The 17,300-nt window shown below is 53.7% G+C and overlaps 3 protein-coding genes and 3 pseudogenes across 3 annotated transcripts, besides 5 other annotated features; 1 reads left to right on the forward strand and 5 right to left on the reverse strand.

Moving 5' to 3' along the window:
• Positions 1-17,300: part of a sequence feature (areas not merged during assembly with more than two copies in the genome that could not be assigned to a particular haplotype) that runs on past the window's edge.
• Positions 160-1,737, reverse strand: Tc00.1047053509897.210 (annotated as a pseudogene).
• Positions 1,306-1,338: a microsatellite.
• Tc00.1047053509897.230 lies at positions 2,675-4,606 on the reverse strand (annotated as a pseudogene).
• Tc00.1047053509897.250 lies at positions 6,049-8,715 on the reverse strand (annotated as a pseudogene).
• Positions 9,263-9,706, forward strand: Tc00.1047053509897.260 (uncharacterized protein; the record flags this gene model as incomplete). Its single annotated transcript, XM_815053.1, has 1 exon — positions 9,263-9,706. One exon carries the CDS (start codon positions 9,263-9,265, stop codon positions 9,704-9,706), a length of 444 nt encoding a protein of 147 aa, XP_820146.1.
• Positions 11,725-11,745: a sequence feature (AT_rich).
• Positions 11,833-11,864: a sequence feature (AT_rich).
• Positions 12,407-12,487: a sequence feature (A-rich).
• Positions 12,639-15,275, reverse strand: Tc00.1047053509897.270 (trans-sialidase, putative; the record flags this gene model as incomplete). Its single annotated transcript, XM_815054.1, has 1 exon — positions 12,639-15,275. One exon carries the CDS (start codon positions 15,273-15,275, stop codon positions 12,639-12,641), a length of 2,637 nt encoding a protein of 878 aa, XP_820147.1.
• On the reverse strand, positions 16,541-17,300 carry Tc00.1047053509897.279 (mucin-associated surface protein (MASP), putative; the record flags this gene model as incomplete). Its single annotated transcript, XM_815055.1, has 1 exon — positions 16,541-17,300. A coding segment is annotated over one exon (757 nt), but the record flags the coding sequence as incomplete, so codon positions are not given.

The following is a 17,300-nucleotide window of genomic DNA, read 5'->3' on the forward strand; positions in this document are numbered from 1 at the left end:
CAACGGGCCTGCATGGGTGTGCATGCATATATACAATGGGCACATTATGTGTGTGCCTCGTGGGGTGAGGTGAGGGCGAGAGTCCATGCAAGGGGACACACACACAGAGAGAGAAGGACGAGTGTGTGTGCGGGCGGTGCACGGCTCTCTCCCTCACTCTCACGCGGCCACCACCGCAGCAGCAGCCGCACACGCAACAAGAAGAAGCAGAAGAGGGGAGGTGGTGTGCGACACCGCGGTGCTGCCGTCACCGTCACCAGTCTCGTTTGTCTCACGTTTTCGGGTGGTGACTGTTTCTACTGTTTGAGGTGCTGCCTCACTGACTGTAGGAGCGACGTTGGTATTGCCAGCTTCGGCGTCGTCCTGCACTCTGTTGGGTATGGGCTGCCGAGCATCATCCTCATCCTCCTTATTCTGGACATCGCCATTTCCATTTGCAGAGATGAATGTTGCTGTTGTTTCCGCTAAACCACCGGCAGATGCTTTTTTCGTCGTATTCAATTGCGTTGTGACTTTATCTTTTTGCTCCTGCATACCATCCCTTGAAGGACGGTCCGGTGATTCGGACCCCGTTTTGTTGGGTGACGATGCCTTGCTCTGCAGTTCTCTTTGTGAGGCCTCTGAGGCTCTTGGTGCTGTTGGTAGGCTTCTTTGTCCGTCCGGATTTGCCTGCACAGGAGTTACTGGTGGCACTTCTGGGGATAGTTCTGCTGATGGAACTGGCAGTAGTACTGCCGGTGTTTGTGGTAATAATAGCGTTTTTTCTACTGTTTGGTCGCCGGTGTTAGCAAACGAACTGGAAGGATCGTCCGTCTCCACGTCACTTTGCTTTGCCTTGTTTCCGGCTGCACCCCCACTAGCATCTGAGAATTTTGATTTCTCTTGTGTATTCGGGGGCAGTGATCCTGCCTTGGATTCTGGTCCCTTTAGTGCATTCACGTTGGGCAATGGTAACCCTGCAGGCATTGTCTTTGACCGCTCAACGTTTTCTGAAGATTGCGTGTCCTGCGAAGATGGTGCATCGAGGGCGGGAGATAAAAAAGTACCATCCGCAGAAAGGGAAGAATCCGAGAAATCACCTCGAGGACTGCCAATGTCGACTCCGCCTTTTCCCGCTCCACCATAGAAAGAGCCAGTTTCACCATCGTAACCTAAACTCCCAAAAGCAGATTGACTGCCACCATTAAGAGCAAGAGTCTCCAAATTCGAGCCTCCACCTCCAATGGAACTTCCACTTCCGTTGGAACCTCCTCCAGAACTGTCGGCACCAGGACCGCCACCGGGTTGAGTTCCATCCGATGCTGCTGGTGGTGGTGGTGGTGATTGTAGTGGTGCTGGAGAAAGAGGTGAAGGTGGTGGCAGTACTTCTTCTTCTTCTTGGGTTTGACCATCAGGTGCCCCTTCTTGTGCTTTATCTCTTACTTCCTTTTCTTTATCCGTACCATCGTCTTCATTATCAACCACGCCAAAGACTTTATCATCTGTTTGGTGCTTTGGCGAAGGGACTTCTAAATCTTTAACCAACGGTTGCCTCACGAGATCGGAATCTTGATTAATTGGCTCCGCGTGCTGTTTCCCTGCACCAGCAACAGGAGTTACAGGCTGCAAATCCCCCGATGATTCTTTTTCTCTTCAGTAACCCGAACATGCTCGTCACATCTACCGCCAGGAGTACCGCACCACAGCACGCAGAGGGCACACACCAGCAGCACACGGCCAGTCATCATCATCGCCATCACTCCTGTCACTTGCGTGCAGCCTTCAGCACAAACCAACTCCCCGTCAACGCAGAGCGAAAGCAAAAGAAGAGACAAGTCGCAGCAGCCACACCACACACAGTCGCCGCACAGCAACACATGATGGCAGCAGCTTGCCCACAAAAAATGAGACAGTTGGAATCTGCACGACTCCCGGAAACAATGAAGGAAAATAATTCGGCAGGACCTTTATTTCATTTGCCATGCAGCGCAATAGAAACGACCGTGGGTTTCTGTATATACATATATTGCCTGCGCAACGAAAACTAAAGAAAAATTTCGTACTGTTCCACCAGCCCACACAACAACCCTCACATTTCATTGCAGCATCCGGCCTGTTCCTCCGCTCCTCCTTTCGTGCAGTCCGTGGGACGCACAGCAATGAGGCCGGCACCGCGTGTAGGCAAAAAAGAAGCAAACAGGAGGGGGAAACAAATCACTCATCACGGTATTTATCAACCAAACACTGCGTAAAGAAAAACACAACGGTACTGATTATAACAGACAAACTGCATTAAAGGCAACATTGAGAAGCAAAAACATTGAAAGAATCAACAAACAGCAAAAAATTAAAAGATAAATGAAAACGGCGGCATAAAAAAGAGCGAGGAAAGCGGCACGTATTCTCCGTGAGGAGTCTCAAATCCACACTCTGCGGCTCAGAAGACTGCCACCCCCCAAACACAATCCCAGAAGCAGCAACACACAAGACACACACACGCACGGTGTTGTTACCGCTCAAATCACGCAGTGTCCATTTCACGTCGTTGGGAGAGGGCGAGGCGGTCGTCGGGACTCACGCCGCTCCAGACCCCGCGAGGTGACTTTTTGTAATGGGGATTCATGTCCAGTGGCATTGCGTTGTGTCCATTCATTTCTCTTCGGTAATATCCCCAGCAATGTGCTCTCTGACGCTGTCAACCACTCGAACCTTCTCGGGTGGTGTCGGAGTCGCTTCCCTCGTCGGAACGGGGACCCTGTCCTTGAGTGCACGCATCGCAGTGAAATTCAGTGGGCGGCTGTACGGAAAGACGTTCTCCACCGTCACATGAGATTCGTGCCCACCGCACGCGCCAAAGCAAAACCTCAGGACCTCAGGTGGCCTCTCGCCCGTTAACGGTACCTCTTCCTCCCCCAGCGAATGATCATCAATGTGCGCAGAGGCCTTGTTGCCTTGCAGCATGAGTGCCACTTGGCATTCTTTCTTCGGCTCCCAAGTGCTGCTCCGTGTTGTTGTCTTGCCTTCGCACACCGTCTCCCACCTATTATTATGGCTGCACGACAGTCCCATGGTATGATTGGACTCAGTGTGCGCCAGCACCGCAGTCAGTAGAGGAATGTTCCCACTCGGAGCCTCTTCGATGGTCACCGACGCCACAAGTGTGAAGTAGTGGCTCAAAGATACATGACGCACATTATCACCCCGAGCGTTCACAGGCCATATTGCCCTGGACTCAAGTCCCGTCACTTGTGACCCATCGTTGTCCTTCACTGTATTTGTCACCGTTACATTCAAGCAAAGGTACTCGTCGTTCCACGTGACATCACTGGCCGCATCGGACAAAACTGCCACCAGCCACGCCGTGGGTGTAGACAAGCTGGAGAAGAAAACGTCCTTTTGCGACCAAGTGCTGAGGACGGACTCGATTGTACTCACTTCCTCCGTCAGGCGGGAAAGTGAAATGACACGGCCCTCACCACTGCCCCTCCCTTGTAAAAGATGCAGATTGCCATCCGAGTGCAGCAGGGTGCTGGTGAGCAACTAATCCGCAGCATTGTCCATGCCAACCGGTCCAACAGAAAGCGTGCAGTTGTTGTCCGTGACCCAGAGGCAGAGCGCAGTGGACCTTTTCTTCCTCGAGGCGTGCCCTCTCTGAGTGTACGGCATGACCTCCCGTTCCTCAATGGTCGCGGTGATGAGGGCATCCACACGCAGGTTTTCCTTCTGAGAGACTCCCGATCGTGCGTTGACCCATACGCCTGAGAGTTTCCCGATTGCCTCCGTCCACGCTGTCCCCATGTCACGCGACTCCTACACCCTCTCGTCATCCTCGAAGTCAACAACCATGAGAAGTGATCCCTCCCACTCGGTGACGCAGGGTTGTGGCATTTCGCAGGGGAAATGCCCTCACAGAGCGTCCAGTTACTGCCGTTGTCCGTCGAATGCACGATCATGGAGTAAACGTCTTCTGCCTCATTCTTCGCCATCAGAGGAAACACAAGCTTGCCATCCTCCATCACAACACTTGAGCCACCAGAAGCAATGAACTCCGTCCAGTCACCTTCGTGAGAAGCCGAAGAGATCAGTTTCGAGAGTGGTTTGGGGTCGCCCCATTCGATCCGTCCACTCTGCTTGCCACCCGTGGGATTCGTGACATCACCCACAACCAGTTTCAGCTCCAAGCCGCCCTCACTCCAGCACCCACCTTCGTAGGACACATCAAAGCCTCCCGCAAGAGGAAACACTCCGTTGCCCTTCGTGATTGTTGTGGGGCGGAGCACAACACCCAAACTCTCCCTTCCCTCCGCTGCACCAAGCACAGTGTTTGCCCTCCATGCATCCTTTCATTGACCTCGCCAATAATAGTGGACCAATTCCACACAGAGTCGATGTACCCCGCAACAAGATCAGAAGAAAAGGGCTTACTTAATTGACCAAGTTGATATTCGGCATCCATGCAACCTTCGGCAAAAGCAGCAATTACTCCACCAGCACTGACGAGAGAGGGTGAAGCAAATGAATCCCTCGTCGTAACTGTAGCAATCCCATCCTTCGGCTGCACCAGCGTCGTCTGCGCCACAAATAGATCGACTTCCTGCGGCAACTCAGCATTTATTAAACCACTCATCGCATCATCAATGGGATTTCCCTTTGGCTCGGTGACAGGCGTGGGCCTTCTTTCGGATGGTGTCGGAGCCACATTGATATTTTAAACGTAAGCAAACTCAGGCTTCGTCTCGGACGTGTTGGTCGCCGTGTTGGATGCGGGACTCGGATCGACGGTGTTGGGTCCGTCAGCCGCCGCAGACTGTCTCCAATCCGCGTTCTTGCGTGACGGCTCAGCATTCACTTGCGGCGCAGTTGTCCCACCAGATTTTGTGTCATCCCTTCACGGGGTGGCGGCAACTGACGGATGCCCGTCTGGTCAGCATCGCCGCTCCGTGCAGGCGGATGGATGGTTCCATCGGGGAAAATAGACGCCACCACAATTCATAAGGGCCGGCGTATTTATGTGTCGTCACATCCATCGTGAAGGCAACGGTGGCCCCTTCCTCCTTCGTTGCACAGCTGGCAGTACAGTTGCTACATGTGTGCACCGCACTGGCCACATGGCACACAGCACACAGCTCACCATTCCTGCCATGCATGCGCACACCAAAGCCACTGAAAGTGTAATTCTCATGCTGAGCCTCAGCACCGGCAGCAGAACACTTCTTCCACGCACGCGATAGCTCAAAATGCCGTCACTCGGAGCACACGACACATCCACCGGCACAACCACCGCATCCGCATCACCAGATACATCTCCAGGACTCCCAGCAGCCGTAACGCACACGGAATTGCAGCAGCAGCACAAGAGGACAAGGACCAACACGCCGCACCGTCACCATCGCAGTCATCGTCATCCACAGTGGAGTCGCTGGAGTCAGTCAGCTGTTCGGTGGGACAGAAAAAAAAGAATGCAACAAGAGGGAGAGGGACGGGGCACAGCGGATACAGCGAGAGAGAGCAGGCAACATGAGGAGAGGGCAGCAGGCCCAGCCGCACAGTTCACACACCACGAGACGGCATCCACGCAAGGAACGCGCACGCCGCCACCGCCTCCAGTTCAGTCCCACGGTAACGGGATACGGCCACAGCCCGCCGCCGGCACACAACGCACACGGAGCAAGCAATCACCCAAAGAGCCACACGCGGAAGCGGATCCTCATCCATCCACGACGCGGCGCCTCACTCCATGCGGTCACACGGAGTGCACTGTTTCCTCAATAGACCTTATTCGTCGTCCATCCCTTAAGGATGCTTCTGTTAGTGATGGGCCTTAGAACACAATAGAAGAAAATGGACAATGCGGTAACGCCGTGACACCGCCAGCCACAATGATTCCCTCATACCGGGACAATTCTCCAATTACGCCTCGTATACACACAATCAATCAACATACCGTATGAAAACCACCCAATATTTTTCACCAGAAGCCAAACAACCCCTTTCCCTCCCTAATTTCTTTTGTCACTGTTAAGTTCGATAGCGTTGGACATTTTGGCATTTGTGTGCGGTGCTGCCGCATGGTGCTGGTGCACCCGCACCGTACGCACACACACACACGTATCCAAAAATACATAAATCCCACAATATTTTTTACCACAAATCAAAATGGCCCGTTCACTTGCAATTTCCTAATCTATTTTCCCATTTCTGTGGTTATTCCTCACTTCGGAGTGCTTCGCCTTTTCTGAAGTCTCTGTACGATATTGCTGCTATGTACTGGCGCACCTCTTCCTCCAGAACACCGAATCTCACGGCTCTCTTCGCTCACATTATCGGAATTGTCGACATCACATCTCTGCCAGTCATCGGCATGCTGTCTGCGTGCTGCACGTAAATAATCCCCCACGACATGTCCCGAGATGATTCCTCCCAACCATTAAAATATGCCGCCAGGCACTCAGTGAACTGCCGCACAGTGCTGGTTGTCGTGTGGTGCTCACCCGCCGTAGCCATCCGCAGCCCAAACAGCGTCACTGATATCTTCACAAAGAAAAAAAAGGCGTCCACAAGCGGAAAGTTTGTGGCCCACGGTTTGTACAGCACCCCGTACTTTATTTTACGGATCGTCTTTTCATATTCACTCGGCAGCAAACCTTCATCTCCCTTGGGATGCAATTCAGGGCAACTTCAAGACGCAGGGCTTTGCTTGGCGTCCTGTTGGCGGCTCAAACTCCGTGAGTTTCGTCGCCATTGCCTTGGCAAAGGCACTCTCCGTGAGCGATTTCAAAACAAACCATCCAAAAAATATTGGCAAAATATTATCCTTCGACGCCAACATCAGCCTCAAAAGCTATTTTATTCTGCTACACTTGGGAGGCGCTCCAATGTCCGTTCCTCTAGGCAAGCAGACAGCGGTGCATTGAAAAGGGTCACACCGCCTGCGTATATTTCCCGAACAACTTTCACAAGCTTGTGGGACGGATCCTCAGAACACCATGGCGACTCACCTCCCCGTGAAAAGCACTCTTTCACAGTTACCTCGCTGATCGATTGCAATGCAAACTTCACCGCTCCACAGCGTTCATTAAACGCCTCCTCATCAAAGACGTGACGTGGAATCGATCACAAAAGATAAATGTGTTTTTTTACCCCTTTCCAGCATTCCGCTTGTTTCTCTTTAGTCTCATCACGCAACATACAGGCGCACATCGCCTTCACATCCACCTCTTCGGGGCAATTCACGATGACTCGCGCGGCTTGTAGTTGCTTCGCCCACTCATCGTAGTTGGTTACCTTTGGGAATGACACCGCAATCATGCCCCATCCAGAAGTAGGCGCAAAATGTCTCGGTGGCGGCGTTCCCTCCTTTGCCACACCGTAGATAATATACACATTCCTCCCATGCCCCCTCAAACTTCTCAACTCCGAGACGCACATGTCCTCATCGCTGCATCTTGTCACCGCTCTGGTGGTCTTGTCAGACACGTACGCATCTCCTCCAAAACAGTGGAATACCACTTGGAGTTTCTTGGCATCGCAGTGCAGCAGCTGGTAGAGGAGGTACGAACCGGCAGCCACCGACTTCCCGATCCCGGGCGTCCCAATCAACACACGTCGCTCGGGCTTACAGTCGGTCCCACCGTGAGGGCTGAACCACGCGGTTACATCGCCCTTGACGGTCCGCCACGCTCGATCCACCTCGCAGTTTACAAAAACGTCCTCAGGAAGATCCTGTATCGTATGCCATGTGTACGGCCATGCCTTCTCCGAGGCAAGCACCATCAACACGGGAGGTGCTGCATCAAATTGCTGCACAGCGTCATTCTCTTCGATAGCGTCGTCAGCTTTCTTGTACGACCATGACTGCTCTGGCCTCCCCTCATGCACCTCCATTCCTGTCCCGTTTTCTTTCGCTCCACGCCGTCCGGAAGTTCCACCGCATGGCTCCGCCCCGCATTTTGCACAGACTCGTACACTCCCTCCAGTTTCTCCGGTGCGCTCGTCGTCGTTGGTTTCCTCGCCTCCTCGGCAGCTGCATCCAAGAAATGTTTGGTGGAGTTGTGAACAGTTGCTTTTACCTCCGCAGCAGCCAATGACCACCCCGGTAGATTGTTGACACCCTTATCGCAAAGCCTGCGTATATTCTCATCGAAGATCACTTCACCCTTCACAGCTCGCTTCATACTCAAATAACGATCCGATGCCTGTATTTCGTTCAGTGCTCCTTTATCACGGATATACTTCGTGGGGTCCTTGAAAAACTCCTCCAGCAAGACATCCCGATTGGTGTCCACAATGTCCCTGCCGTCCAGTTCCCTCGTAAGAAATTCGTTCAGCCTCATTTCATTGACGCGAGCCCTTCCCTTAAACAGTACGTCTTCGATATTAGTGGAAATGGTCAATTTCATTTCCTGCGTTCCTCTTAGCCTTTCCTCTGCCTCCCGCCTCGCTTCTGCCAGTACCTGCGTGAGTACTCCGTTTGGTTTTCCCCTTGCAAGAGGAGTGATCGTATCCTTTTCTTTCATAGTCCCTACGTTGCCCGAGAGAGCACACCTTCGTGAAGAGGCCTAGTAATGGCCTCCAGCGCTTGGTGCGCAGTTAAGTTAAGAATTTCTTCAAGAAGCCGCTGGTCGTGTACGTAATCATCCGGCTCCTGAGCAAACAACTCCATCGTCACATTGTAGTCTTTCATCAACGGCCGCCCTGCCGCCAACATAATTCCAAAGGAAATCACTCAGCCTCATGTTGGTGCTGCTCATGGTCCACTGCGGCCACACTTTACTCCCCACCACATGTCGAGCTGCAGCGTCGGAACCACCAGAAGAGCCGCTGCAGGGTGCCATCACAACACCAGTGCGGTGAAGCATCCCACTCGCACCGCCCAACTGCGGCCAGCAGGTGCCGCTGGCTCCAAAGAACACTCGCGGCTGTTTCGTCCCGCAGTCCCAATGGCGTTGGGCGTGGCACTCGCACGGCTCGGTGGTCGGTGCGCCATGCAGCCGCACTGCAACACCTGTCGGTGAAGCAGCCGAGGCCAACCGCCCCCCAACACCGCCACACTATCGCCCTTTTCTGTTTTTTCACGTTGTCTGTCTGTTTGCCCCATCACCGACACCAAAAACAAGTGCACACCTTCACAAAAGGGAAGGAACAAAGAGAAAAGGAGGCACGATCCCACAGTCACGCCGCGGGTCAACACTCTCGTCCACCCACCGCCATTGCCGCGCAGGGGACCACAGTCACATCGCAGAGTCAGCACCACAATGTGCACCAAACCATCGTGCACTGAACGATGGGCGAGACGCGGCCATGCATCGCCCCGCTCCATTTTCCCACCACTCAAGTGTTGCGTGCCCGCACAAAGCAGCAAACAGAATCAGAGTGCACACAAACCCAATCAATCCCCTCACTCGCTGAAGCACATTATTCGCATGGAGTGACAACATTTGGGGACACACCAGCAGTAGCAGAAGGCATGGAATTTCCCTGCCAACCCCGCGAAGAGACACAACAACTCTGCGGAGTCAAAGCGGCAGCCTCTCGATGTTGCCCGCAGTTCACATGGCAGGAAGAATTCCACGCACGCATAGTTCCGGACACCTCGCTGTTTGAGTGCACATCAACAGAACATGTGAAAAAAATACCTGCGCGCAAGACGGCAATTAAACACGTGAAAAGTCGGTCTGTTTTCTCCGATGGCGCTGGCGAGCAGTCCTACACAATCCAATCAAAGTGACACGCCGGACAGGATGGCGTCCGTCATTTAATTAAAAAAATGCGACACTGAAAGGGAGCAGAGAAGAGTTGGCGCATGCGATTGCCAGCGACAACTGTGAGCAACCCGCCAGCACCAACTGAGGTGCCAAGCAGCACGCTTGTGTAGAACTGGCCGTCAGGCAGAGAGGATAAGCAAAACAAGAGGGCAGCAAACCCTCTCGTTCAATGTCTCCTGACCGCTACACCAGAATCAAAATATCATGGACGATAAGAGCGGCAACGCCTTCTCCAAAACGTCTTGTCAAGAAGCCGCAGGACCTCAGGAAGGGAGAAAGGCAGCGGCGGCAGCCACAGCGGGGGAGGCAATAAAACGGCTGGCAGGCACCTTCACGTCGACGCGCACAACACATCCGAGTGGGCCGGGAGCACAGACCTAACCGCTCGGAAACACACGCATCAAATCCGCAAAACAAAGTGGCAGTGAATCGACAGGAACTCCCCGTCCAAAACAAATTTAAAAGGTGGCGTTCTTCAAGGGGGATCCGCCTTTCCGACGACGGCACGGACGCCTCGCAGTAATTTCTTGCAAATCTCCCTTCGCAGGTCCGCAGGAAAACGCAGCGGAATAAAAAGAGAGCGCAACGACGCAAAAAAATAATCCTCCTAACAGACCAGGTGGCAGGCCGCCCTCGCGCAAGTGTACAAAACACAACTTCACTCCGGTCTTGTCGTGGTGGTCGTCTCGCAACATTTTCTTCCTTCTCGTCGCAGTGCACATCCCCTCCCACAAATCATTTGTTCGAGCCATGTTCCTGCGGCCAAACACCGCGCTGCTGGATCCCGCGGCACAGTCCTCGGCACGGAAGTGAGGGGAGGAAGAGGGACCGCAGAAGGTGCGAGCACATCCGAATTCGGTAGCGGTCGCTGCAGTGAAGACTGACGTCCCACGCGGTGTCCCTTTTCTGGGTCCGGCCCCCACCGTGCCATGCGCTCAGCGTGCGGTGCGCCGGCCGCTCTGAACATCCACACGTGCTTGCGTCTCACAGTCGCTCCCAGCCCCGTTCGTTCGCTGCATCAGGGATGTCGTCATCCGGGGACGGGCATAAGGACGTTGCATCCAACAAAGCCTTCAGAGGCACCCGGTGGGCCAACGACGACCGTCACTGCGGGATGTGCGGCCCTTCCGCCGCTCACCTCAAATCGCACTTCTACGCCTCCTCGAGCAGCAGCAGCCGCATAAATACACCGGTCCACTAGAGGCCGTCACCAGCCATTGCAGGAAGACCACTGTGCCTCGATGCCATGAAACCCGAAATTGCATTGACGGGCCACTTCGGAAAATCCTGTCGCATCCTCCCCCATTATGCGGAAACACATCCATCGTGCATGTGGCCACCGCAGCCAAATGAATCCGGTCCAAATACCCTCCAAACCAAATTCCCCTTTCCGCAAGCCATTCCTTCATTCCATACGCCATGACCCTCATCCGCACGTGCTCACTGACGCAAACCGCCATAGCCAGATGGTGGCCGCCCAACGCTCCGGCAAAACATGTCCAGCACGCACGCGCATAACAAATAACATGCGCAAACACACGGCACGACGGCGGAGAAGTGCACACCGAAAGGATGCGGCCCTCCACAGCCGTCGCAGCCCACCGCGCGCATCACACCCGCAGGAAGAGTGACTCGCGTTGCCCGCTCCCCCTCCTTCCCTTCATGCCCACGGAGGAAGCAGCAGCCACCCGCAACCGCCAGCACACGCCACAAAAGAAGCATCCAAATCGAATGAAATGTGCATGTTGTGCGTGCATGTGGTTGTGTGTGCCTGCAGACACACAAATCAACAAAGTGGAAAAGACGAAGCAGAGCATGTGGAGAGACGCACAAAAATGTACAGCGGAGGTGCGTGGCGGAAACAACAAGAAGAAGACCGCTCAAACTCATGACTGCACTGCCGTCCAAGCAGTGGCAATTCACACAAGATTTAAAACAAAAAGAAAACCATCCCCTTCATCTTACACAAACCCCATCACACAAAATAATTATAAATAAAAAAGAAATCGTCCATTACTGTTCCACACAAATTTAAAAAACCAGCCGGCTGCCGTGTGGCCACACCGAACTGTCTGTATATATTTTGCCCAAAAAATTTAAAAATTAAAAATATATTTAAATGTCCTTCAACCGTCCGACCCTCCATGTGTCCGCACATCGTTTATATTTCATGGGGTCATCTGCGTGTTGCTGCTCCCCTCAGCCCTCTCATCGGCGCGTGAGTGCGGCCCGCAAAGCACAGTCACTCGTGTGTGGGGACTGAGAGAAGCACGCAGACATGACGGGAGTCGCGTCACTCCATCGGGAGAGTGAGCGCAGCAAAAGAAAAAAAAAACGGCGGCAGGGTGTGGCTGTGTGTGTGGCGCTGCGGGTGTCTGCCAGCCCTGGCCGCAAAGAAAACAAAACAAGAGGGAAGAAATGTGTGCTCCGCCCCACAGGCACTCGTCGCACGCCCACACGTCACGGCTCCCTCAGCGCGCCGTTCGTCGCCGCCCCTCCTCATGCGTGCAGCAGGCGAGGCGCACAGGGCCGTCGTCACGAGCGTGTCGGTGGTGTGCGAGTGGAGCAGTTGGGCGGGAAACACACGGCACCCCTCGCAGGAGGAGTGCAGCAACAAACAATTAGAAGAGTAGAAAAGAAACAACGTCCATAGTGATTGCCCCAAAAAGCAAAAAGCAAAAAAAGAAGATATGGGGAATGAAAAATAAAAAAAACAGACGAAAATTAATAACAGAAAAAAAAAAGTTTTTAAGGACACACACGCAACACGCAAAAAAATTATGAATTACAAACAGAAAGCAAGAAAAGAAAATTATCTTAAGGAAAAAGTTAGTTCTTGGAATTAATTCCGTGCAGGGGAGTTTGCAAGTGTCCCACGCGGCAGCCATTCACGCCTCACAGAGCCGTCAACCCCCACAGTCCCAACAGCAGAAGAAGTGGCAGCAGTCCGCTCTCACGTTTGGTGCCGGCATCGGTGTTATTCCCCTGCGACACATTTCCGAGACTGCTGCTGAGGGCCGCAGCCTTTACGTCCCCGTTCTGTGCGTGGATCTCCTCCTCCTGCCCATACGTTCCTCCTCTTGTCTCCACCGTTGGGTCGCCATCAGAAAAAGAACCGCCATCCACAGTTTGAGTTCCATCGGAAGATTTTCCTGACGCCACCTGCTGTAAGGAGTCCTTTCCTGCTGAAGGAGTACTGACAGTGGGCACCGCTGATGGTGATGCACCGCCACTGCCCGCGCCACTGCCCGCACCTTTACTGCTCCCCAACGACTGTCTCCGTTCCGTCAGATGTTCTCCGTCAAGAGCAGACGAAGTTCCAGCTTCCTGAGCATTCGGGGTCACCGGAGGAGTGGGGTCTTTATTCGGGTTAAGCGCAGTAATCTCCGCTTCATCCCACGGGCGGTTGTACAGCAGGACGTTCGTCACAGTCACAGACACTTCTTTGTTGGCTGCGTTTTCTCCATCCCCTCCAATGTAGAAGTGGGAGATCTCTTTCGACTCACCATTGCCCAATGCACATTCTTCATTCCCCACTCGCTGACCATCGACGTACACGGAGCCCTGGGTGCCGTTCTTCAACAAAACCACCACGTGCTGCTGAGGTGTCCCTGTCTCCCACGTGCTGCTGAGCTCCTTAGGGGTTTTGTCACCGCACAGTACATGCCACTTCCTTTCGCTGTCGTATGACAACTCCAGAAGTACATTATTTTCATTGCCATTCATCTTCGCACCCATCAACGGAATGGGGGTGTCTCCCTCCTGCGGCACATTGTCGATAAACACCGTCGCCACAAGGGTGAAGTTGTAGTTCGCAAAGTGGTACAGCTGATTCTCCCCCTGCTTGCCAACAGGCCACTCCGCCCCTGCACCACGCCCAGTGAACTTCACACCATTTTCCGTGCTGGTCACTGTTGCCGCTGCTGCCCCTTCTTTATTATTTACTGTGGCGTTCACGCCGAGGTACTCATCCCTCCATGTGTTCCCAGAAAGTTTGCCCGACAAAAAGCCAACCAGCCCAGCCGTGATCTTATCAGCGTTGCAGACATCGCCGGTTGAGGCACGCTCCTTCTCAGTACTTAATGAGGTGCACAGCTGGGAGACACGGCCGTCCACCTCCTTCCAGGTCGCCAGCACATCCTTCACACGCTTCAGCTGCTCTGTCAGAAACACAGAGACCATACCGGGTGATGGTTTCCCTTCCTTCTTCTGCCTCTCGTACAGTGCAATCAACTTCTCATTATCATCAGTATCATCTTCACCTGTACCACTGTTGTACAACAGGGAGCTGGCGGTAATCTCTTCGTCATCATCACCGGATACCGGCCCAATATCAACAATGTGCGTATTGTCCGTCAGCCAAAGATGGAGTTTGCCCTTTTCGTTGCCGTTATCAGCATACACCGGCAGGGTGACGAGCATCACTTTTTTATTATCACCATCATCCCCAACAGTCGCTGTGATGAACCCGCTCCCAACTGCCTTCGCTTTTCCGTCCTTTCTTTTGTTGCCCCACACGCGCGAGAGTGTCCCGAGGGCCTCCGTCCACGACTCCCCCTTGTCAGCGGACTCGTACACCCTGCGAGGGCCACCAGCACACGCAGTCATCATCATGAGTTTTCCCTCCTCCCACTCCACGACGGAGGGATCGCTGCAGCCACCGTCAGACATCCCCTTCGACAGCGTCCAATCCGTAGCTTCCTTCGACTGTATGATCAGTGAGACAGTCTTCACACCCTCTTCAGTGCCCTCCGCCTTCTTCGTACCTTCCACAGGGAACACAAGAGTCTCATCCTTCATCTTAACACCCGATCCACCGCTTCCAATCAGCCTTGTCCAGGAATCGGGCTGTGTGCCAAAAAGTCCTTGCGGGAGATTTTCAGTATCTTTCCAGTCAATTTTCTTGTTATTTGTACCCCCACCACTGACGCTCCCTTTCACCAGCAAAAGTTCACAGCCACCTGCACCACTGTTCTGACAATCTTTACTGCTGTGCTGTCCAACAAGCATGTAAATATCACTTCCCTTCAAAACTGTTGTTGGTCGGCTCACATCCACTTTCTTCTTTTGACCTTCGGAAGCACCTTCCTCCAGTACTTGTGTCTTCTTTAAGGCATCACTAAACAATTCCTCCGGTGTGTCAGCAGTTTTTTTCGTGAGAGGTTGAGATGCAACGCCAGTAAAACCGCCTTCACCGTTCTTTTTGCACTGCGCCTCGGCAACGGCAAACACGTCATTCCCCACTTTTAGAAGGCTGGGAGCACCCAACGACTCCACAGTTACATCATCACTCTCATTGATGCCCCTCCATTCAAACTGAGGACCAGATGACTCCCCCGCAACTCCCGCAGCACCACTGCCGCAGCACACCATCACGACGAGGAGGAGCACCGCAGAGTAGAAGAGATGCCGGGACATGTTGGGCCTCTGCGGCTCACTCTCTCCTCCTTCCCTCCTCCTCCCGCTGGATCCGGTCACGCGGCGACGGTTGTGTGTGCGGGGTGCCTTCACTGCAGCAACACGTGAGAGCATATAAATATTTGCCTGTGGGCGGTGTGTGTGCTGTTGGTCCTTTCAGTGCCTTACAATTTCACAGTGGCGTTTAGCGCTTGTTATTAACTTCTTTCCTTTGTGTGTGGGTAAGAGAGAAGTTAAGAAAAAGGAGTGAAACAGTGAACACCGCCTGCGTCCACAGTGAGTGGCATCATCATCGTCATCCCTGCCGCAGTCACCCTCAACAACAACTCACGCACGCAGACACATGAAACGGGAAGGATGAACAGTGCAGCGGGAACACATGGCGACGGTCATCACCAGCAGCAGCAGGAGCCACGCCCGGCACGTCGTTATTCGTCACGCGTCAGCACACACTGAACAACGCCCTCACAAAAAGAAAAACCAGCAGGATAAAAAAACACAGCCGCCCTTCACGGCACACACGCGCTGCCGCCAGTCGTTTTACTCTTGTCTCTTCCAACGCACCCGCACATCGCCCCGCACAGCCGGTGAATCCTCCGTCGGCGTACGAACAGCGGGAGGAACACGTCAAACCGTGCAGCTGCTGGGCTGAAGCCCATCCGCAACAATCCCAGACACCAAAACGCCACGCCGCCCATGGGCAGCAAGCCTAGGAAACCACGCCGCAGCACGGCAACATAACAATTCGCGGTCATCCGTCATCCCTCCTCGCAAGGGCAGCCGCAGCAAGAATCGTGTACGTGCGTGCGTCCTCAGCGTTCACGCCGCCCCACAGCGTGCGCAACATGGCGTGTGCATCTGCTAGTGCGCTTGTCAGCGTGTACAATTGCAGAGCAGCTGTGCGGCACAAGAGAGTCCCAACAAAGCAAAGATAGGGAGAGGCGGATAGCACACACGCAGATTACTCTTACCATCACACACGCACGCAGCCGGCGGAATGGGTGCACTCAACAACACAATGAAAAATAAAACAAAAAGAAGCGTGGGACGACCAGCGCACACACACTCTCATTACTCCCGTAAAGCAAAACACACACACAGAGGGAGAGAGAGAGAGGTCGCCCACTCAATGCAATGGAAACAAAACAGAAACAGTTACGGTGCTCCGCCCATGCAGCCAGGCAGGACGGCAGCGGTGCGTGTCGTGCAAAAGAGAGCACCAACGGGCCTGCATGGGTGTGCATGCATATATACAATGGGCACATTATTGTGTGTGCCTCGTGGGGTGAGGTGAGGGCGAGAGTCCATGCAAGGGGACACACGCACAGAGAGAGAAGGACGAGTGTGTGTGCGGGCGGTGCACGGCTCTCTCCCCCTCACTCTCACGCGGCCACCACAGCAGCAGCCGCACACGCAACAAGAAGAAGCAAAAGAGGGGAGGTGGTGTGGGACACCGCGGTGATGCCGGCGCTGTCAGCTGGTATCTCTGTATTGATTGTTTTATTGGTGGCGGTCTCTGGTACTGTTGTGTATCTCTCATCATTATCTGCCTCAGTGTTCCTGTCTCCCGAGGCGGCTTCAAATTCGGCGGTCTTACCGTTGCGTGCCACGTCATCATTGACGTCGTCGTTATTGGCCCGTTCAAGGTCACCCGCATCACCAGAGGTTTGAGTGCTTCTTGTGCCAGCGGTAGTCCTTTCAGCAGTAGGAGCTGCACGGCTGCTGTCGTTGACGTCATCATACGTCGTGGCAATTATAACTGCGTTGGGTATTTCCTCTGATTGCAATTCGGTGTTGCTGGCTGGCGGAGCAGCGGGGCCAGTATCTCCCTCGGAATCATGTTGTGTCACTGAGGCGGCAGGAGGCGTGGGATTGTTAGCACCACTGTTCTCCACCGTGCTTGCGGCAACGCCACTGCTGTCTGTGGAGGTATATAATGGTGTTGTACTCTCTCGACTCAAATGCGATACGCTCTCCGGCGACTGCAAGGAGGATGCTCCTTCCTCGTGCTTTGTTGAGCCTTTCGTTTGTGGCATCTTCGTTTCGTGTGAGTGACCTCCGTCTTGTGGCTTTGAATGTTTTTCCGCTGTAATTGCTGGATGTGTTTTTTCTGACTGTAATGTGTTTGTTCCCTGGTGG

This window comes from Trypanosoma cruzi, genomic scaffold (genome assembly GCF_000209065.1).
Source record: "Trypanosoma cruzi strain CL Brener 1047053516517 genomic scaffold, whole genome shotgun sequence".
NCBI classification, from domain to species: Eukaryota; Euglenozoa; class Kinetoplastea; order Trypanosomatida; family Trypanosomatidae; genus Trypanosoma; species Trypanosoma cruzi.